Genomic DNA, 23,110 nt, shown 5'->3' on the forward strand with positions numbered 1-23,110 from the left:
CTCGATCCCAGAACACCGGGATCACACCCTGAGCCGAAGGCAGACACTTAATGACTGCGCCACCCAGACGCCCCTGTTCGATGTTTAAATCTGGATCCCGTTAAGTAGTAGTTGAGAGCTTGTTCTGATAACTGTGTAATAAAAAATTAGTTGTATTTCCACACGGCTGTGAAAGAGACATCTACAGCCATTTTACATGCTTTTCTAACAAATGGTATTTCGGTACATTTTGCTGTTCAAGGTTTTATCTTAGCATGGAAATCTTTACTGGTTGGACAATGTGTTGGACAGTCCTTACTGCGTCGAATTCTTTTTTGTTTAAAGCTTTGCTTGGTAGGGCACCTGAGTGGCTCAGTTGGTTAAGTGCCTGCCCTCGGCTCAGGTCATGATCCCGGGGTCCTGGGGTCAAGTCCTGCGTGGGGCTCCCTGCTCAGCGGGGAGTCTGCTTCTCCCTCTGCTCCACCAGCCTACTTGTGCTCTCTCTCTCTCTCTCTCTCTCTTTGATGAACGGATAAAATCTTTTTAAAAAATAAATAAGTAAATAAAGCTGTGCTTGGTGAGGCGTCCCTTTGGCCACTTCCGAATGGCCATTCTCTACCGGCTCCCAGCTGTGTCCGTGCGATGTGTTCACGGTGAGGGTGCGTCTCTCCGACCCATGCACTGCTCTCTTCCCCATTCAAAACTCAGACCAGCATCAGCCTTCCCTGGCTCGTGCCAGGGGTTACACTGGCAGTGGTGGGCAGTGGTAGGAAGTGTATGCACTTACCAGGCTGCCACACCTGGGTCTTTCTGCTTCTCAGGACCTCATTTGTGCCCTGTAGGAAGCGGTGGGTTGTTAAAATCACAAATGAGACGGTATGTTGAGCGCCAGGCCTGCTGCCTCCGGGCGGTGCAGTTAGCGCTATTATTAGGGATGGTGGTTTTGCTGTTACGTGATCTCAGGCACAGCGTGCTTCAAACTGTAAAATTGTTTAATTGAACAGTGTTTGGAAAAAAAACAAAAACAAAAAACCACAGACTCAGAATTTTAAAATAAGACTTAGCCGTGTATGAGCACTGCATTGCCCGGCCCAGAGGCTGGGACCACCGCACCTGTTCTCCTAGCACATCCACGTTATAAGGCCCCTTTTGTACCCGAGCACACCCTCTACCTCCCACTCTGCCCCCTTCTGGGAACTGCTTTCTGATCTCCCGGAAAAGAGAGCCTTGTTCTCTCAAGTAAACAAGCTTCCGTAAGGACGCTGATAATACACATTGGAGAGAAGGTCAGATAGACATTTGGAAATGAGAGGAATCACGGCGTTTGTTCAGAGGAACAAAGGGGAGTGCAACCTTGCAACCCTGTAAGAGGGTCCTCGTGGTTGTTGACGAGAAGAACATTCAGGATGTATTTGTCGAGTTTTTAATTCATTATGGGACACAAAATTCTCTCTTTTTTTAAGATTGTATTATTTATTTGACAGAGCAAGAAAACACAAGCAGGGGAGCGGCAGGCAGAGAGGGAGAAGCAGGTTCCCCATGGAGCTGGGAGCCCAACTCAGGGCTCGATCCCAGGACCCTGGGATCATGACCTGAGCTGAAGGCACACAACCGACTGAGCCACCCAGGCATCCCGGGATACAAAGTTCTCTTAATGATGGAGCTTGATATCCTCATTAAAAAAAAAAAAAAAAAAAAAATGTCCATTGTGGCACCTGGGCGGCTTAGTCGGTTAAGCGTCCAGCTCTTGATTTCGGCTCAGATCGTGATCTCAGAGTTGTGAGATTGGGCCCCGTGTCGGGCTCCGCACTGAGCATGAAGCCTGCTTGGGATTCTTTTCCTCCCTCTCCCTCTCCCCCTGCCTTCCACCTGCATGCTCTCTCTGTCTCTAAAAAAATTAATAAATTAATTTAAAACTGGCCATTATTTAGCCCAACACCTTTCCTTTATAAATTGGGAAACTAAGGTGCATAGAGGTGACATTATTTACTCAGTATCACTGAAATATAGCCAGGTAACAGCAGAATCAAGATGAGAATCCGAGTCCCTCAACTCTGGATCCAGTGACCTTTCCGTTGACCTTTTCGTAGATATTGTAAGAGGTGATGTTGACTTTCTGAAATCATTGACTGGTGAAATTTAAAATTGTTTAAAGGGTCATTTGTTCTTCCTTAAGTTGTTTTTCATTGAAACGCGGTGCCATCTAGAATTATAGCAGGGTTAATTATAGGTTGTCAAGACCAGGCACTGGGCCAAGTCTTTTAGATGCTTATTCATTGTGTGTTTGTAACAGGACTGGCCTCAGCTTTAATGATTTCGGCGGGTGTTTGGCTTTCCCTGGCAATTAGTAGGAAATTGTCCTACATAAGCAGTATTGCACAGGGTGGATTGTCTGAGATCATCTTTCCCACAACAGGAGGAAAAGCTTTGGTCAGACAAAGTGGGTCGTTAGTACCAAGACACACGAACTTTTATGCGTCCAAACATTGTGGATTTTATTTCCTTAATATATATCATCTTCCATTCATGAAACACTCCTTCTCAGCGTTCAGTTTTTGGAGCTGAAAACAATGGGCTCTTAAATCTTCAAAGTCGAAATACCCGTGTAATTGTGTTTTTAGCGTGCGTGGATTTAAGGAATTACACGTGGACATCTGAATTGGAGTGCCTCTCGCAATTACTCCGGAGTGCCGCCGGCTCTGCGGTTCACTGACATTTTGCCGGGAACAAGAGTGATTCCAATGAAAGTGGCAACTTGAGTAGATCGGACAAAACGTTGCTCCTGCTGTTTTCCTATTGGCTTTGTGAGGTGGTGGGCTGCAGCCCGCTCCTTCCGACTCGTGAAAGTCAGCGGTCAAATTTTGGGAGCCAGTTGTTCAACACAGCCATTACTGGAAATTAAATGACAGAAGCTTACAGTTGCATGAGTGACAGTTTTTTAAGGGTGGTCCCCAACAGTCGTCCCTCCTTAGTGACTTTACTTCCTGTCATTTGCTCTCGAGGGTACTTGGATACATGGTGTCCGTATTGTGGAAATCCTACACGGCGGTGTGCTCCTTTGTGTTCCTTTCCGGCTTCTCATTCAGTGACATCACGTTGGTAGACTGAGGTAGGAGCCCTCAGCCCACAGCAGGTGTCGAGCCCTGTAAGGGCTAGATTTACAGTGTTTTTGATGGTCTGTTTTTTTGGACTTAAAAGCGTGTGGTAGCCCTAGCCATTGCATTGTCGATAGCATGAAAAATTGAGGAACTAGCCCACCGGTATTTGAGAACTGTTTTCCCATTCAGGACGGATGCAGCCCATATTACTGACTAATGAGTGAAATTCTGACATGTCTTTATTTCATTTTCGTCTTATTAGTGTAAAGCAAAATACGAACTACCCTAATGGGGCCACACATCATCGTTTGCATCCTAGTTTGGGTATGGATGTCTGAGTTCAACAAAAATCAACAAAAGCATTCTGTGACAGTTCTATGGACGTTACAGTAAAAACGATTGCATATTGTAATTTGTAAATTGCTACACATCCTTTATCAGTGAAATGTACAGTATATATACATAGAGATATGCATGCATATCTCTATGCATATGTTTTTCCCAGAATGCTGGTGGTTACACATTTCTCAGTGTGCTGCTCCTTTTATGCCTCTGAAGTCCATAAAATGTCTGTTTCTTCAGTACCGTCTACAGTGATAATATGAATAACCACTAAAACATATTAAATACAAGTGACTGACTTGGTAAGGGTCACCTTTTTGAATCCTCACCGATGCTGTCATATTGCCAGAGACAGGGAGACTGTGAGGAGGTGAATTTAGGCACCTCCAGCTTTAGTGGAAAAGTGGACATTTAATAGGTACCTTCCAAGAGCAGGGAGCATGCGGACACTTGCCTATGAATTATTCACGTGAACCTTACGGTAAATAAGGGAAGTGATGTTTACCACTGTTGCGTAGGTAAAGACCTGCTCCTGTCCAGCCAAGTAACGGCAGTTAGTTAGCAGGGGAACTCCTGAGGAAGGAACCGAAGCTTTCAAGTTCCTCCTCGTAATCAACTCAGAGGGGATGGAACGACTTCATCGAAGGAAATGCTGGGAAGGCCTCGAAGTGACAAATACGTTGAGGGCATTTTTATGAATCGCCGTTGAGAAGTTCCATGTAAATAGGATTTAGACATCCGTACAAAAGATGGGCATTGTCCAAAATAAGTTGAGTTTACATCAGACTCCAAAAATGGGTAATTGAGCCTTCTCGGGAGTAGGTGGGCTAAGTGGGGAAGGCTGTCATTTCTGTGGCAGCTTGTAAACGTGAATATTTGTATTTACAGACTGTGAGGCCCATTAACGTGTAACGAAAAGGCAGGTGTATGAACGGTGTACAGTAACGGCTGGGATGTTTTGTGGTTTTATCAAGTGCCGAATCACTTCTTAGTTGGCTTATGCGTGCGTTTTCTGGAAGGTGGACTATTTTGTGTGATGCGTGGCACATGGCTGTGGATCTGACCCCAGTATTCGGGGCTCCCAACACCAGCCAGGTCCAGCCTACAGAGCCGCCCCGCCAGCCCCTCGGGGCACTCTCGGCACCAGCTGCAGAGCACAGACAGGGACTTGAGCGGGGACCAGCAGCCTCGCCGTACTCGTGGCCACACTCCCCGAGCTGATCGTTCTGGTCCTTGACCATTCACAGAAGCACCCCACACCGTTTCCAGGCTGCACATCAATCCTCATCATCCTTCTAAGTCAGTATTTCTTTCTTTCTCATTTTGTTTTTAGATTTTAGTACTTTTTTTTAAATTATGTTATGTTAGTCCCCACAGTACATCATTAGTTTTTGATGTAATGTTCCATGATTCATTACGTGCATATAACACCCAGTGCACCATGCAGTTTGTGCCTTCCTTAATACCGGCCTATCTCAATCCCCCACCCCCCTCCCCTCTGAAACACTCAGAGTGTTTCCCAGAGTCCTTAATCTCTCATGGTTCATCTCCCCCTCTGATTTCCCCTCCCCTTCAGTTTTCCCTTCCTTCCCCTGTGGTCCTCCATGCTATTCCTTATGTTCCACATATGACTGAAACTATATGATTGTCTTTCTCTGCCTGACTTATTTCACTTAGCATAATCCCCTCCAGTTCCATCCATGTGGATGCAAATGGTGGGTATTCATCCTTTCTGATGGCTGAGTAATAGTCCATTGTATATATGGACCACATCTTCTTTATCCATTCGTCTGTCGAAGGGCATCTCGGCTCCTTCCACAGTTTGGCTATCGTGGACATTGCTGCTATGAACGTTGGGGTGCATGTGCTCCTTCTTACGTCTGTATCTTTGGGGTAAAGACCCAGTAGTGCAATTGCTGTGTCATAGGGTACCTACGAATAAATCTAACCAAAGAGGTAAAGGATCTATACTCCAGAAACTACAGAATTTAGTACTTCTTGACCATAGCCTAATACATTAATTTTGAATGCCTAGGACAGATTTCTGCAAAGTACTATTTTCAAAAACGTTACATAGGAAATAGTACCCATGCAACTCACCAATTTTCATCATGCTAAATAGATTGGGAATTTATTATCCTACTTCCTGTTCTTACTTTGCATGTGTGATTCCAGTTTGTCCTCCCCTAGAACTCTTTGGTTTCTATAATATATATTTAATAAAAATTGTCTTTAAGATATAGAATCGGATTTGAGATAGATACAGATACATACATAGTGAGGTGATTACTGTGAGCAAGCTAGCGTACCGATCCTCACGTTGTTATTTTGTTTGTGTGAGACCAGGAGCTTGGCTCTCGTTACTACATGTTAGCTTGTGTGTTACCTTCACTAGATATAGACTCTTGAAGGGAGGGACTGTGTTTTGTGTTTTTTTTTTTTTTTATGGGTTGGTTTGGTTTTGGGGAGGGGGTGTTGTGTTTTTTTTAAGGTTTACTCTCTTAGTAACTTTCAGATATATAATGCGGTATTGTTAGCTCGAGTCACCAAACATTACATCCCCGAACTTGTTTATCTTATAACTAGAAGGTTGTACCACTGTGTGTGTGTGTGTGTGTGTGTGTGTAGTGAGCACACCTCAAATCCACTCTCGGGCTGTGGCCCAGTATATAATAGGGTAGTATCAACGGAGGTCATCATGCAGTACCTTACGTCTCTAGACTTATTCTCCCCACATAATTGCAGCTTTGCGTTCTTTGACCAACATGTCCCATTTCCCCATCTCCGCGCCCCTGGTAACCACCATTCTACTCTGTTTCTACGTATCTGACTTTTCGAGACTCCACACAGAAGTGAGATCATGCAGTATTTTTCTTTCGGTGTCTGTTAGGCAGTATTTCTTGGCTATAGCTAGAGCCCCTGCTTCAGAAATAAGTTGTTTAAAATGTCACTGCCTGGACCTGCCGGGGATCCTAATGCATAATAGGAAAGTTCGAGAATCACTATTGCAGCAAGTGGGTAAACTGGCCTTGTTTTTAAAGCACCTAGTTTGTTCCTTAAATTATAGGAGGGGTCTTGGGACAAAAGGGTCACTGCCTGAGATTAAAGGTGAGCCGTGATTAGAAAACCAAAATAAGTCCCGGTTGTTCTCCGAGCTGCCAATGCTGTACGCCTCCCAGGTCATCCCAGCCAGGCACCTCCAAGTCTTCGCGCTTTCACTCCCCCTACACTGCTTATGTATTTAATGACTCAGGACAGGGTGCTGACCTGGCCGGCAGAGACAGGTAGTTTCAGTGACATTTTCCAGTGATTCAAATCAGAGCTTATAATTAGTTTGGCACTGGCCTCACCACATATAAGAAACTCCTTGTCATTCTGAACCTCTCTGAAGCCACCAGCCACACTGAAAATCAATTCTGCTTATGGTTTTCCGAAGCCCCTGAACAGTTATAATTACATCTGTGGAAAGCAAAGCTGCCTCGTAATCTGTTCTCATGTTATTTTTTCCAGCAGCTTCCAAAGACTTGATAGTACTTTGGATGTTGACTAAATGATGCTGAGTGTGGTCATTTCAGCCCTCTGCATTTTTAGCGCATTGGTGCGAGGAGGACCCAAGTCAGGTCTGAAAGCTAAGGCGCACATATTATCTAATGATTTCTGGTAAATGATAAAGCCTCAATGAATGGTGGCTTGTACTGAAGAAGGGCCTTACTTTTTAAAGTTAGAAAATGTAATGTTCAACAAAGAATAGGAATGGTACTTTTCTCCGGTCCCCAGAATATTTATTTCCTGAAGGTTCAGGTTACTGGTGTTAGGGGTGAGGGAAGGGAGGGCGAGCGCTCGTGAGCCAGCCTGTTTCCAAGGCAAGGGTTTCCTGTTAGCATTGATGGCCCCTGTGTGGGTTTGCTAGGATTGCTGTAACAAAGTACCTCACGCTCGGTGGCTGACACAGAAATGTATCGTCTCAGGCTTCTGGAGGCCGGAAGCCCGCCATGTTGGTAGTCTTGCTTCCTTCCCAGGCCTGTGAGGGAGAATCTGTCCTGTCTTGTCGCCTGGCGGCTTGCGGTCTTTGGCATTCCTTGGCTTATAGAAGCATCACCCCAGGCTCTGCTGTCACCCCCACGTGGTGGTCTCCCCGTGTGCCACCTGGACATGGGTCACACTGGGTTAGAACCCACCCTACTCTAGTCCGAACTCAGCCTGATTACATCTGCAATGACCTCTTCCCAAATAAGGTCACATTCTGAGGTACTTAGGGCTGGGACTTCGAGTTTTAGGGGACACGATTCAGCCTATAACACCATCTCTGAATAAAGCTTTGCTTCTCTGGAATTCTTTTTTCCAGTCCTCGTAGCAAGTAAGTGTAAAGAGTTTTCAGAGTATCTGGCCGCCGACCACCGTCGGTAGGAGTTCCGTCACTGAGGTGCGGTGTCTCGTGCTGGGGTTGGGAATGAATTAGCTCCTGGTCGTTTTCTTTTAAACCCTTATTGGTCCCGTCAGCTTATATAGCAAATGGCATTTCCTTTTCAGCATTTCTAATATGCTACTCTGTTCTCAGACTTCGGTTTTCTGGGGAAGTTGAGAGAGGGCCAACTGGGCTAAGAACCCGAGCTTCCGGAAGCTGGGAGGGCCTCATCAGATTCAAAGCCCTGATGTTTACGGGGAGGAAGCTGGAGCCCAGGGAGGTCAGATGGCTCACCCAGCTCCTTGGCCCCCGTGTGCCCCCACAGCACACATAGCTCCTTGGTGCCTAGTTGGTACCAGAACTCAGCTACCCTGCCTTTTATTCTAGCTCATTCTTCCACATACCGTACTGCTTCTCCCAGCCATGGAGGCCATGGGTCCCCTGGGATTTAAAAGACCCCAAATTCCCATTGCCTTTGCGGGGCCACGCGTAGCTGGAGAGTATAATCGCCTCAGCTTTCAGCATGCGCCACTTAGCCAGGGATGTTTTGTGGGCTGCTCGTATTAGAATTGGTCTTGTCCCCCTAAGCCTTACCTCTGGGACCTACTTAAGCACGTCTCAGCTCCATGGATAAGCGCTCTGGGAAGAGAATGAATTCTGATACTAAGGTCTGCCTGATACGGACAGAAATCATGTTTTCCAAGAGAGCCTAAGTGATTCAGTGTTGTAAAGTCCAAGAGAAGTTACCTTGTCAACGTTTAGCTTTTTATTTTATAGTACTGATACATGTACTTATTTGCCTCTTTTTTGCCTTTAATTTCTCCCACTTTTTTCAAAGACTTTAAGTCAATGACCCAGCAATGCGTACGTGACTTACCAACCCAGGGTTTGGCTCTCAGAGCCGGCTCAGCACTCCGTACACATTCGGAGGAACGATTTATAGCTCAGTGAGTAAAAAGCAGATACCGTTTTCAATGCTGATCGCTCATTATTGGAATTTATACATGGTAACACGCACAAGTCTCAAGTGTGTCGTTCCACGAATTTTGACAGATGCGTACACACAAGTGACTGTCACCCAGATCAGGATAAAGAACATTCCCATCACGCCAGGAGGTTCCCTTCTGCTTTCTGCCCCTCATGACCCCTGAGGTCACGGAGACACTGTCCTTCGTTTGCGTCCGGAAGCTGAACAGTTTTGGCTTTCCCTTGTTGTCTGTGGTCCGTCTCAAAATAATTTCTGTGCCTGGGGTATCCGCGTTCCTGTGGCTGTTCGCCAGTCAAGACTGGCTGGTGGTAATAGATTGGCCATTTAGAAATGGATCTGTAGATCTCTTGTTCTTTGTAAGTGAGCCATTGTTGTGGCGAGAATCCTAGAAATACAGCAGAGAGCTCCTGCTCCACCGAGGCAGCGTGGGGCGGGCATGGCTCCCACCGTCCGCCTGGGCTGAATGCAGGTGCCCCACATGGTACCTGGGGTTCGACAGGTTCGCCTTAATGCTCACGTTACAAGTAAACAGGAAGAGCCCTAAGCTCACAGAGTTATCGTTACTGATTAAATGAAGTAATGAGTGCGGCACAGTCATCGCGGCATAAACATCACGGTCAGTGACAGCTGCCAGCCGGAAGTGCGTGGGTGGGAAGGCATCAGAAAGAAAAATAAATCTCCTAGAGAAGTGTGGTGGGAAAGGTCCCTGCAGTTGGAGGGTGCCTTTGCCGAAGAGGTTTCTTCCTCCAGCCACACCCCCCCACACACACAACACACAGGCCGCCGCTGGTGGGAGCTCAGCTGGCCCAGCTCTCTGAGCCCCCGCGGCTTCCTGTTCCAGCCACACCTGCACCCGGCAGCGCAGAGCTCGCCTCGGGCTTCACCAGCAGGTCCCATTGCTACTGTGCGTGCCGTGTTGCCGTGGGCTTCGTGCCTCAGGCGTTTGCCTGTGTAGGGAGAGGAGCAAGGTAGACCCCAGCATGAGACCTATGGGCAGCCAGCCGTAGATTCCCGGGAGAGGGGCTGCCACTCTGCCGGCCTCCGGGAGGAACAGGCAGCTGCCTCATCTAAAAATAGCAGGAGGGGGAGAGCACTGTAAAGCATAGTGCAGCGGCCATGGTCCTGGCTGTAAAGGAGACAAGACAGAGCAGAAGCAGCAGATCCCTCTGCAAGCCTGCTGTGCGGCAGGCCAGTTGGGTGGTGAAGCAGCAGTCCGGAGGCAGTGACCTTCCCACTTCCCTGGGGCGTCTTGCACACTTGCCTGTCCGCTCAAAGAGCTCACCGTGAGAGAGCCGCTCTGTCCTGGCCCCGGCGTGAGCTTTGCTGCGTGCAGACACTATTGGGGCTCCGAGTAGGAACCCCAGGGCCTGGGCTTCAGAATTCCACACTCTGCAGCTGCCTCAGCCCCCCACCACTGCGCCACTGCAGCCCGAGTGAGCTTTCCTGAGAGAGGCTCGGGCTGTTGTCTTGACCCTCACATGACAGGTGTCTGTCTGAGCCAGGCTGGAATGAGCCCACCCCCAGGCAGCCGGTATCTCTAGGGCTGAACGAGGATTTGCAGCCTTTAAAAGAGACTCGAGGCTGCACTTATGGGTTTTCTCTATGGGTAGAGTTTTCCTGTCCACTCTTCTTGTCAATGTTCTGGTAGCTAAACTTAGACTAGCAGAAAAGAAATTCTTTGCAAAATGTGAGGATGAACCTATGCAAGCAGATGTCATCCAAGCCCCACCCCCACGGCGACATAGAGCCCCAAAGGTAACAGTCCTGGTGCTGCCCCTTTTCGTTTGTGCAGAAGAGCGAGACTCTGTCGGCATTCACTCTCATCTGCATTATCTGACTTCGGTCTCTTGCTGGCCCGATGACATGGGCAGGGCAGGGCCTGTCATTCCTATTTCCACATGACGGGGCAGGAGCTCGGAGTCAGGACTTGCCCAGACTTGTAACTCATAATCGGAGGGCAGGGCTGTATCTAAGCCTCCAGCCTCAGTCTGCACACTATCTGCGTTGAATCCCCATGGCAGTCCCTTTCTAAAGAGCAACCCCCCCCAACATGGAACAGCCTAACATGGGGGGGGGGGGGCGGGATTCCAGTTAGTCTTGTTGGGCACATTTTTCTTTGCATGGCCCAGAAGCATGGCTTTGCATCTAGAGAGGGGAATAGAACACTCACTCCCTGGTGGCCAGGCATTCACAGTATTTACGTAGTCATTAGAATATAAATTTTCCATATCCGTTTTCTCATTTTAGAATCAATTCATGGACAAGGCAGGAAAAAAGGTGGTTATAGCTGCAAGACAGAATATAAATATTAAGGGCTGTGACAAAGTAGAGATAAAAGAAGGTTTTTTTAAGTGGATCTAATACCAAGTGAGAGAGGAAAGCAGGGACAAAGATGAAATGATACAGGAAATTCAAAATATCCGGTGTATGGAATAAAAAAGGTCAAGCGTATTATTATTCAGTTACAAACTAAGTAAAATATAAATAGCAAATGCTGGGAGGAAGTACAGTGTAGGGGAGGGTCATGTCCTCCTGATGGAATCACTACGTGATGCTTTAGGTTGAGAACACTTTTTATTCCCTGATTCATCTGAAGATATGAAAGGAACCACCAGAACGGCTAAAAAAAGAGCGATCCCTAAAGACGCTGTCCCCGGGGCGGGGTCAGGCGGCAGGACAGGAGGTCGTTGCTTTTCATCGTAAGTCATTTTATCATGGGATAGATTACTTTGATAAAAGAACCTCAAGGCAGTGAGAAGATAACTAACTTTTAAAGACAAAAACCTGTGGAGCGTACTGGCTGTCCCCTGAGCACATGCCCCCCCCCCCCCCATGAGAATGAGCTATAAGACACTCATCAGGGCTGCGAGCAGAACTCAGAGTGTTCCCGGCTATAAAGTCATCGATGACTGCTACCAGCAGCCCAACCAGGCCGATGCTCGCCAGTGAAGCCAAACGGATGGTGCTGGTACCAAAACCGAGCGACAGAGAGGCCCGGGTGACATCAGAGAACCATTCCCGTCTGCTCTCCGGGGGAGCATTCTGAGGAGCTGAGATGCCCCCTCCCGCACAGCTCTTACCTGTGACGGGCTTGCCAAGGGTGCAGAGAGCAGAGCCCGGAGCAGCTGCAAAGGATGGACCTCTCCTCTGATTTTACAAGGGAAGAACATCCCGAAAGCCTTGTTGCAAATTAGGCTCAATTAGCCCTCAGTCTGAATTGAAGGACTCGTGGCAAAAGTGGATGGTGCAGAACCCAGGCAGGCAGCCAGACTCTTAAACCTAGTCACGTAACATTGCTTCTCGAAATGGATCTTCCCAGGCTGCGAGGCTGAGGAGTGGCAGGCCCTCTGACACAGCGGTGGGGATTCGAGGCCACTGCTCCCAAGAGAGGTGCTCTCACTTATAGTGACCCCAAAGAAGGAATCTGGAAACCAATCAGAGTAGAGATTGATTCCGGATAGGCCTGTGCCCAAGAAACCAACAGTACAGTCAAGAGGACTAAGGAGCAAGAATAACGCGTATCCCCCCATGTCAGACCGGAAGAGAAACAAACCTGAAATTGATCAGTGGCTCTGACATTTAAGTGAAAATCCTTCTTAGAACCGATCTTAACTTTACTGCTTGAGGCATCTTCAGGGAAGGAGGAATTTGCTTCAGGCTATAGGCGCATTTTAGTTGGGGTGGATGATTTATTCTTGCATTTTCTCCGTATTCTTGTACATTCCGTTAATTTTTTTTAAGTAGCAATGGACATTCCCATACACATTCAAGTATATAATAGGATCTTAATCACAAATACTTGATATTCTACGTGAGGCATGTCTTGATTAGGAAAGATACAGCTTTGGGGCGCCTGGGTGGCTCAGTTAAGCGGCTACCTTTGGCTCAAGTCATGATCCCAGGGTCCTGGGCTCGGGTCCCCCATCGGGCTCCCTGCTTAGTGCGGAGCCTGCTCCTCCCTCTCTGAGACAAATAAAATTTAAAAAAAAGAAAAAAAGGAAAGATACATCTGTATCTTCAGTGATATGTATAACCTTTACTAATCTCTTTGCTAAAAACATAATGTGAAAATGAATTATTTTTATTATCGGTTTCAGCTGAGGCCCAAAACAAACCTGCAGGACTTGCAAAGCAAGTGGCTGAAAACCAGTTGTGCAACTGGTGGCTGACCACCCACCCCCAGTCTTTAAAAGAGGTTAGAGAAGCCACGGAATGAGTGTGCAGTTAGCATGTGATCCTTAGAGCAGTCAGGGAGCGGGGGTGCCCTGCAGTGGGGGGTTCTTCGGAGAGCAGGCTGGTGCGCCCTGGAGTGGAGGGGATATACCTGTGTCCCCTAGTGTCTGACTCATGCCTGAGATCCCTCAGACTGCACTGGCTGAGCAAGGAGAGTTGGCTGTTCACAGAGGATCTGTACACTCACTCTCCTGCATCTCGTCTGTGCTTTAAGTATTTGTCTCCTTGTCTGTCTGCCTCTGTCCTATGTCAGTTCCGCCAGGCAGAGATACTGAGTTCGATCTCTGCTCCATCCTAACATCTAGACCACAGGACGCACACACGGGGGTTTGTGTTGTACATTCATGACCCTCATCTCTCCAACTGTCCTGCATGTTTGATATTATTCTCATTTTCTCTGTGGGAACCTGGAGCTCAGGGGGGTGAAGAAAGTCATCCAGTATCACCCACAGCTCCGAAGAGCCAGAATTCAAGGCTAAATCATCCAATTCCAGAGTTCATGCTCTGCCTGTGAGGTTCTCTCAGCTCAGGAACCTGTTTTCCTCAAATGCATTCTCTTGGAGGGAAGTGACCTGCCGGTTCTGGTCTCTGGTCTCACTCACTAGATAAGTCATCCTCTGTACTCAGTACATAAAGGAGGCTGAGCGAATGCCAGGATGTATTAATGTCAGATTATCCAGAATGCACTTAATGGGACTTAACTGTATACGTGCCTAATGATTGGTACAGAGCTATATATATTGTTTTTACAGGGTTCTTTCAGGAGTCATTTTTTTAATTAAAATGTTAGAAGCTTAAGTAACTATTGTTCTTGTTAAATATTATTCTTTTTATTGTGGTAAAACTCAACAGAGGCACCTGGGTGGCTCAGTCAGTTAAGCATCTGCCTTCGGCTCAGGATCCTGGCATCGGGCTCCCTGTTCAGTGAAGAGTCTGCTTCTCCCTCTGCCTCTGCCCCTCCCCACTGCTCGTGCTCTCTCGCTCAAAATCTTTAAATTTCACATCACATAACCCTTCCCCTCTTAACCATTTTTAAGTGTACAGTTCGATAGTGTTACATACACTCCCAGGATGAGGCAGCCCATCTCCAGAACTCTCTTCATCCTGCAGAACTGAAACTCTGTCCCCATGAATCTACTCCCCCTGCCCACCACCCTTCATTCCCTTTCTACCTCTGTGAATTTGACTAGGCTAGGTCCCTCATGGAAATGGAATTACACCGCATTTGTCTTGAGAAATGTGTCCTACAGACTCACCCATTAACATAGGTCAGAATTCGCTTCCTTTTCAAGGCTGAATGACGCTGCACCGTGTGTGTCAATTTTGTTCCTCCATCAGCGGACATTCGGGTTGCTGCCAACTACTGGGTGCTGCGGACACGGGTGTATTCATTTGCCAGGGCTGCCCTCATAAAGCTTCACAGACGAAGCGGCTTGAACCACAAAAATTCATTGTCTCACAGTTCTGCGGGCTCCAAGTCTAAGATCAAGGTGGCAGCAGGGTTGGTTTCTTCTGGGGCCTCTCTCCTTGGCTGGTTGCTGGCTGTCGTTTCCCCTGTCTGCACACGGCCTGTGTTCATGTTTCTGTCCTAAACCCTTTTTTAAGATATTTGTGAGAGAGAGAGAGCAGCAGAGAGAGAGGGACAAGCAGACCCCACGCTGAGCTCAGAGCCCGATGCAGGGCTCAATCTCAGCACCCTGAGGTCAGGACCTGAGCTGAAACCAAGAGTCAGACACTCAAGCGACTGAGCCACGGACGCACCCCCCCCCGCCCCACGTGATCTCTTCTATTAAGGGCACCAGTCCTCATGGATTAGAGCCTATCCCAATGATCTCATTTAACCTTAGTCACCTCTTTGAAGACCTTATTTCCAAATACAGACACATTGTGAAGCACTGGGCATCAGGACTTTAAGATATGAATGAGGGGCAGACGCACAGTTTAGCCCACAGCACTGGGTAAACAATATCTCCGACTGTGTTTTCTTCTTTGGGGGTATATACCCAGAAATGGGATTGCTGGATTATAGGGTCATTCTTTTTTTTAAATTTTTAAGGAAGAAAATTTTATTTATTTGTAAAGCATATTCTGCCTGCTTTTCCCCAAACCTTTCTGGCCATCTTTACTCTCCTCAAGCAAGGATCTCTGCAGTCACCTCCAGCTCTATCATGCCTTTCTTTTTGCTGGATCGCAGAATTGAGTTCCTAGGCACGTATGTCTTTGCGCCCTCAGTTTCTGCGATGGCAAATTTCTAAAATTTCCACAGAGCTGGCCCTTGAAAGAGGGCTTCATTGGAAGACAAAGTTCAGATCCTAAACTCTCAACGGCAGTGTGACCTTGGGCAAGTCCCTTTGCCTCCCTACCTACATCTCAGTTCCCTCATCTGTGAAGTAGACGCATTGGGGCAACAAATCCAAGAGGGGGCCAGGCAGAGATGATGTAAATGGAAGAGACCAGAAAGTGGTGGGTGCCCTGGAGGAAGGTCCCCGTACCTGTGCGCTGTGCCACACCAGCTGGTCCTGGGACAGTGTAGACAGTTCCCCGGGCTTCCACGGACCTGCACGCATGGTCTCTTCACCCCACGGCGTGGAATCTCAGAGCCCAATTCTTTCATGTTGCCAGGTCAACTGGAATTTTCTTTTTTCTCTATTAGGAAACAAAAATGTTTTCTGAATGACTGGAATCTACTCAGAACAGCTCTAGAATTTATGCGACCTAAACTATTCCATCAAATTTCTGATTATTTCTAGTACTATGCACTGAGATCAGTTTTAAAATTGTAACCCTTAGGTGCCTCATGAAACATATTACTTCATTAAGATATTTCACATACTCTAAAATTTACCCAAACTGTACAGTTTGGTGGCTTGAGTATATTCACCAAGTTGTACATTACTAGAAGCTAATTTTAGAACGTCGTCAATAGGCCAAAAAGAAACTCCACACCCAAGAGCAGTCATTCCCTAGTCCTCACCCTCTCACCCCCACCCCCCGGCAACCACTCATCTGCCTTCTGTCTCCCTAGATCGGCCTCTTCTGGACATTTCACATAAGTGAAATCACACAGTACGTGGTCCTTTAGGACTAGCTGCTTTCATTAAGCATAAACGTTTTCAAGATTCACCCATCCAGTTGCACATATCAGTACATCATTATTTCTTATTGCCAAATAATATTCCATTGTAGGAATTACTTACGCATTCATCAACTAGAGGACGTGTGGGTTCGTAACACTTCGGGACTATTCTGAAGAATGTGACTGGGAGCATTCGTGTACGAGTTTTGGTGTGGGCACGTGTTTTCATTTTTCCTGGATCTGCATCTAGGAGTAGAATTGCTGGGTTGTATGGTTTTAAGGACCCAGCAAACTGTTCCCCAGAGCCGCTGCACCTTCCTCCCATCTCCTCAGTGGCATCGGATGGTTCCAGTTTCTTCCCACCCTCTCCAGCTCTTGTTCTCGCCTGTCTTTAGGATAGCCTGCTCAGGAGGGGCGAAGGGGTAGCTCACTGCAGTTTTTATCTGCGTTCCCCTCATGACAAATGATGTTTAGCATCTTTTCGTACGCTTCTTGGCCATTCGTATTTCTTCTCTGAGGGAAGTGTCTGTCCACATCCTTTATTCGTTTTTTAATTGCGTGATTTGCCCTTTTATTGTTACAGGAGTTCTTTATATAACCTGGATATAAGTCCCTACAAACCTCATTTTCATCCCCCAAATGATGCTCAGAACGAGCTATTGAGATAGGAAAGTACTCTAATACATATGAAAACAATACCAGTTTGATTTTTATCAAATTTGACCGTAGAATACTAAGGAAATCTGGTATTTGTGTACTGTAATCACAGTGTATTTTGGCCAAAATAATCGGTAAATCCCAAAGAATACCCTCATTTTTTTCTAAACCATGCGAGTAGCTTCCTCGTAGTTACCAAAAATAGAAGATAAATATTAGACTGAAAAATATGTACATAATGGATTTACTTCTAGGGGAGTGATTCTGGATCACAACAGGACGGCAGAAAAAGGAAGATGAGTTTAGCCGTATTTTACACTCCATGTAGTACTATTAAAAAACTTCTAAAGAAAAATGACTTCCCCAGATGCCTGGCTGCCGATAGAGTATGCAACTCTTTATCTTAGGGTTACAAGTTCAAGCCCCACTTTGGGCGTAGAGTTCAAGTGAAAAGAAAAATCACTTCCAGAATACTCTTGGTTATACCCTTAATCTTGAAAACTGAGTTCTGAACTTCATCAAATAAATTATATGTTCATTAAATAACCCAGAAGCCATTAGAGATTTTTTTAATTATATAAAAATATCCAAAAAAAAAAAAAAAAAACCAGGAATAAAAATCAAGAGTCATCCCACACTTAATCTATTTTCTGACCACCTTATTTCTAGCTTTGATGTTTAGGTAGGTAACTTATTCATGTTTCGTGGGGGACATTGTAGCAGCTGAAAGCAAAAGCCCATCACTGCATCGTTACTTTTGATCCAAAACCTAACTTGAGCAGTACTCATTCCCGCGCAGTGCCTCTCAGAGCCGCATCTCCTGAAAGCTGCTCGTTTACTAAACCAAGAAATCTATGAAGGTTTACGGTACAAAGTCAGCAGCTCGATCGAGAGAGGCCACGCACACCCCGCTCTTTCAAGTCCATCGGAACAAATTCTGTGTCCCACACTGTGTAACCCATCTTAGGTTTCTGGAAACCAAGAGGACTTTTTTTTTTTTTTTTTTTTTTACCTGAGGCCAGAATGTACCAGAAAACCCACGGAGGCAGTGTACCCCTTCATTAACCCCTTCGTTGCCATGCTCTCCCACCTCACCAGCTGAGAGGCCCACCGGAGACTTCTCTCACCCTTGCTTCTTCCTACTCATCTAGTATTTTTACCATTTTTCATTATCTTTTATGATCAGGAAAAACACCAATGAACCTGATTTATTAAGATTCATACAATTCTTGTGACACTTTTTTTAAAAGTCGAAAAGGTCAGGATTTCTAACTATTTCACATAGCTTCCATGAATGGGTTCGTGTGTACCGAAGGAAGATGTTGTGTGGCTCCCAGCCTAGGGAAGGGCCGAGGATGACAGTGGGGAGGCTCAGAGGCTGGCTCCAGACTCGCGCTCTCAGAAGGGGTGAGCTCTGAGCTGGGCCCTGCAGGGCAGGGCCTGGTCATGGGTGAGGGGAGAGACGGAGCCGTCTTCCACGCGGCTGTTCTCAGGCCCTAGCAGCTTGGCCGCACCGGGCTGACGGCCAGCCTCTTCTCTCCACCCTCGTGGTACCCACTCTATCATCACTGCTGGCCGAGGTCATGTTCCTGCACAACCTTCCCATGGAACGTTGCCAGAGGTTAAAAATGTAACTTTTATTTCAGTGGGGGAAGAACCTGTGCATTCCTGAGCTCCGAGATCAATTAACAATTTCTGTACTATCAAAATAGACCAATGGCTTCAACATTGGCCACCGGTTCCCGCATCGTGACCAAACAAGGTGGTTTCCCCTCGTAAAGGCCTCTGTGGTCCAAGACTATCTGCCTGCGTTCCTGTGGCATTTGTTGCCTGCCAAAGGGACATCTAGGCTGTCCTCACAAGCACGTGATCCAGGGCTCGGTGCATGCAGGCCTTGGCCTAGCAATGTGAGCATCGGCTTGGAGCGTATTACAAATGCAAACCGACGGGCTCTGTGCCTGATCAACTGCATCATATTTGGGGGTGTAGGGCCTGGGAAAGTGGGTTTTAACCAACCCTCCAGGGGATTCTGATGCACATTTAAATTGGACAACCCCGGTTATAATTGGACCTTTCATGCCAAAAAGGCAAAGAGAACAGTGCAAAGAAAGAAATCAATACTGAGCGGGCACAAGGTTATGTTTATAAACCAGCACGGCATGAGTACTGTAAGCGGGGACCCTAAGCAGCAGGAACAACTACCCCAAGTCAAAGCTTCAGGCGGGCTTCTCGATGGTAGCCCTCCACCCTCACAAAGCCGGGGACCCACAGATCCCTTTCCAGAAATATAACAAGTGTCCCATGCAGGGAAGCAGACAGAAGTACAACCAAATTCCTTAGCAGGAATGCTGAGAGCTAGCAGACTGCTAGTACCACCAAGTTCCTTCAACTCAAGCGAGCGTATCTCCAGGTAGGACCATACTGCCTTTGAATTCTCAAAATCATCTTTTATCCCGAAAAGCTTTCCCAAACTCCACGTCTTTAGCCACAACTTGGAGGCATCCATGGATCCTGGTCTGGAGGCCACATGCTCATGATTCTTCTTTGTTTTTCCAGTAAAGGGTTACCTTCCAGTTCCACATACACCTTGGAAGAGGGGACCATCTACCTGACTTCTGAGCCAAACGCTCTGGAAATGCAGGATGATAATGCCTCCGTGCTTGATGTCTATTTAGTAAGTAATTCTAGTTTCTTCCCCTTCCCCTCTGGTCTACGGATGGACCCAGGCCATAGCTTACACAAGAACAGGTTCGGTGAGGCCAGGCCAGCTGGGGTTTTAAAAGAAACCGTGGCCCTCCGTCACTTCCACCCCTGGTGTGTCTTTTCATAAGCCATGCTTTCACACAGTTCATGTAGAACATTCCAGAAGAGCATATGTAGGCTAAGAGGCTAAATCACTCTATGTAAGAAGAGAACAGATCCCCTAATCGTGAGGGAGGCGAAATGGGGCTCTTCCGTGTTAATGTCTTCTTCGACTCTACTGTAGCCCCCTTGTGTGCGAATCTTTTTGAATTCTGATTTACTGCCTTGGTAAGCTGGGAGCTAAGAGGCCCAGAACTGGGTTGTGGGAACAACCTGCCATCAGCACCGAAGGATCTTGGCTCTGTCCCTCAGCTGTCACCAACCAGCAGCGTGACCTGGACAGGTACCTCTCTGTGTGTCCTTGTTTGCCAAAGGAGGGAAATGACGCCGAGCTCACCAGGCTGCTTGGGGGATCACGAGTGATCACGTCCGTGAACGCCCTTGAGTGCCTGCCAAGTTGTCTGCAGTGACTTAAGTGAATTATTAGATGAGGGCTTAGAAAGATGTATGATGGACTAAACTAGGAAAGCGGAGAAGGGTTGTTTTCCCTGTAAAGTACGTCCCACACGCATTCTCCACACCCCTGCATACCTGCACCAAATCACATGAAACAGGCCAAGTGCTGATTTCAAGTCTTCCACTCTTTTAAGTTGTGCCGAGCATGAGTGTGCAAGCTCTGTGTCGGGAACCAACCCCACTTGGTGCGTGGCTCCTGACCACACACCACCACAACGCCCTGTGCCCCAGCCCAGCCCTCTGTTCCCTCAAGTACACTCTGCAGGACATCGGTCACCAACAATGCTGCTGATTACTGCAGAGCCCTCCAGCATCTTCTCACCTCTCCTAGAGTAAGATCCAAAGTCCTCAAGGTCCTGAATGGTCCGATCTACTGCCTCTCTCCCCTCCTTTCCCTGCCTCTGTCTTCTTTACCCATACTGTTCCAACCACACTGGCCTTGGTATTCCTCCCATAACCAAACATGCCTCTGCCTCAGGACCTTTGCATTTGCTGTTACTGCCTGAACACACTTTCTTAGCTGTCCCAAGCTTGCTCCCTCACTTCCTTCAGTCTCAGCCCAAACATCTTCTCAGATAGGCTTTCCTTGACCCCTTATATAAAATAGAAGGCCTCTCCCTACAACAACCATTGTGAAAGGACTTTTTTTTTTTTTTTTAATAAACCTCTGAATATCCTGGTTGTAGCACCAACAGAATTTTTTTTCCACTGGGCAACCCTCCTCCCTACACTGCCCCCACTTTTTAAAATTAAGTTATGGTGCGTTTTAAAACCTTTACCAGAGTGTCTGTTCCTCTGCACAACCTAGAAGATAGGGAATTAAATAGGAAAACAAATGACAGTAATTTTTTGGTCCCAGGGTAAGTGTGAAAAACCAAGTAAAATCTGATCTTCACGAGCTAAGAGTTCAAGCTCCTTGTATCTTTAAAAAAACAGATTTGCACCAACCAGGGGCACGTGACCCTCCCCAGAGGAACCGAGGGTCACAGGGTAGTTAAATGGCCTTGCAGATCCCAGTTCCCCTACGTGTTACCCTTACTCCTTTGCTGGAGAGCTTGTGTCATTAGTCATTCCGATCCCTCCTCCTTGGTATTATCCATTTCATTTATTAGAAAACTGCTTCTGTCCTTTTATTAGCATCTCATTTTACTGTGCTTCTGTGCCTCTCTTGGACACTGAGAAGCCAAACTTTGCAGAAGAGGTTAGTGCTTGCCTCCAGAAGTCACAGGGGAAAGCCCCAGTAGTCACTGTCGGGGACTGAAAGCACTTTGAGCGCTAGTTAGAAATGAAGGAATTTGGGAGTCTGGAACTGAAGGAGGCAGTGGTGGTGGTCCTCTGCCCAGGCTTCCTGGCACAGGGCTGTTGCTGTTCACAAGCAAGGCAGGCAAGGGGAGGCGAGCAGCAGAGAAGGTAACAAGGCAATAGAAATTCTCACCAAGTTTGGAGAAAAGCTGATCGAACCTAATCTGATTTTGTAGCTACTCACAATAAGCTATTTAGCATTTTTCCCTGTTTTGTACAAGCTGAGCAGTGTCCTAAATACTTTGTCTTAAGCCATTTAATCCCCGCAACTGGCTATGGAACAGACGGAGCTCCATTTTACAGAAAGGAAATGGACGCCTAGGGCGATTAGCCGCTTGCCCCAGGTTTTGCAACCAGTAACCGAGTAACTGAACAGAGCTGGAACTCAAACCAGCAAAGCCTTGCCCCAAGCCCCCATCACACTTTGCCAGACAGAAATTAGACTCTGAGAAGTTAAAGGATGGGCCCCAAAATCACACAAGGTAACATGCAAAGAAGATAGAGGGAAGAGAATACAGGGACAAATTGGGGTGAATAAACGCAGGTTCGTGAAAATTCAACAATGCTGTACGGGGAACAGTTCAGTGCCGCTGGAGAGCCCAGGACTTTGAACAGTCGTAACGAGGCGCCACGGAGCGCCTACCACGTGCCTCCAGCCACTGTCCCAGGGTTTTCCTGCCCCAAGCGGCTCCAAGCAGGGAGGGCTTAAGTTGGTCTCCATTCATACAGATAAGGACACGACTAGTTCTCCGAGCTGGTTAAGGGCAGGGTGGAAATTCAAATCCCGCTCCCTATGCTCTCCTCCCTCCACCCAGCCCCGTGAAGCACCCGTCCCTACGGCTTTGGCACTGGTTAGGCATCCAGGTCTCCCAGCCCCATTGTTGGAATCTTGTTCCTCCTTAAGTGAGAGATTGGACCCAACAGGAAAGGGGGGCGGGCGAGTTACGTTGAGAACTGTGTAGGCTCTAGTTTTCGGCGTTCTAGCACAACAGTTCTTACGCCTTTTGATACCAGTACCTCTTCAAAAGTTTTGAGGATCCCAAAGAGTTGTTGTGATGTGGGTTCCATCCATCAGTATTTTTTAATTAAAAATGAGAAAATTTAATATTTACTCAATTCACTATGTAATCGTTAACTCATTCAAAATAATAACTATTAGTGTCAAGTAAATTTCTATCAAAATAACTATTTTCCAGACAAAAACAAATTGAGAAGAGTGACATTATTTTCTATCTTTAAAATCCCTAGCATTTGGCTTAATACAAGAGGCCGGATTCTCGCATCTATTTCTACGTAAGTTGGCTGTGATAGGGCACGTCCTTGTAGCAACGCTGTCTGCCCACAAGAGGCCAGGGGAATGAAAAGACAGATGCCACCTTTGTATCATTAATGGAGACTTGATGGATTCCCAGCAGTGGTCTCCCACCCACTTGTTCTAGTGCATTCACTGAGCCCCTCCCCCTGCTGCAGAACCACAGGGGACATAAATTAATTCCACAGAAGCAGGCTCCTGGGTTCTATGGCTGTCTCTGCCTCTCATTAATCACTGACCTTGAATCGATCACCCATTCAGGGCCTCCATTTTCTCATCTGTAAAATGGATCAGTCACCTCCAGGACCCCTTCCAGCTCGGGCCTGCTGTGGCTTCCTCTAAATGCCGTGGAAGGAGGTTTTACCAGTGGAGCTGCAGTTCTTTTCCCAAATTTTGCTGT

At 47.0% G+C, this 23,110-nt stretch overlaps 1 protein-coding gene and 1 long non-coding RNA gene across 6 annotated transcripts in view; one reads left to right on the forward strand and one right to left on the reverse strand.

The window, feature by feature from the left end:
* The window catches only part of PIP5K1B (phosphatidylinositol-4-phosphate 5-kinase type 1 beta), a 294,224-nt gene that overhangs the window by 250,259 nt on the left and 20,855 nt on the right, over nt 1–23,110 (forward strand). For 4 of the 5 annotated variants that reach the window (XM_057305569.1, XM_048218352.2, XM_057305570.1 and 1 more), the window contains one exon: nt 19,335–19,452. The exons of the other annotated variant lie outside the window; for it this stretch is intronic. In XM_057305569.1, the coding sequence (XP_057161552.1) occupies nt 19,335–19,452 (118 nt within the window). The remainder of the gene's footprint in view (nt 1–19,334; nt 19,453–23,110) is intronic. 5 annotated transcript variants of the gene reach the window in all.
* Nucleotides 8,578–23,110, reverse strand: part of LOC113270197 (uncharacterized) — a 97,289-nt gene continuing 82,756 nt past the window's right edge. Inside the window, exons 2-6 of the long non-coding RNA XR_007189824.2 lie at nt 16,243–16,367; nt 15,538–15,691; nt 14,302–14,640; nt 11,893–12,236; nt 8,578–9,759 (exon numbers count right to left, since the gene is read on the reverse strand). This is a non-coding gene — a long non-coding RNA (uncharacterized LOC113270197). The remainder of the gene's footprint in view (nt 9,760–11,892; nt 12,237–14,301; nt 14,641–15,537; nt 15,692–16,242; nt 16,368–23,110) is intronic.

Source organism: Ursus arctos, unplaced genomic scaffold (assembly GCF_023065955.2).
Source record: "Ursus arctos isolate Adak ecotype North America unplaced genomic scaffold, UrsArc2.0 scaffold_33, whole genome shotgun sequence".
Lineage (NCBI taxonomy): Eukaryota > Metazoa > Chordata > Mammalia > Carnivora > Ursidae > Ursus > Ursus arctos.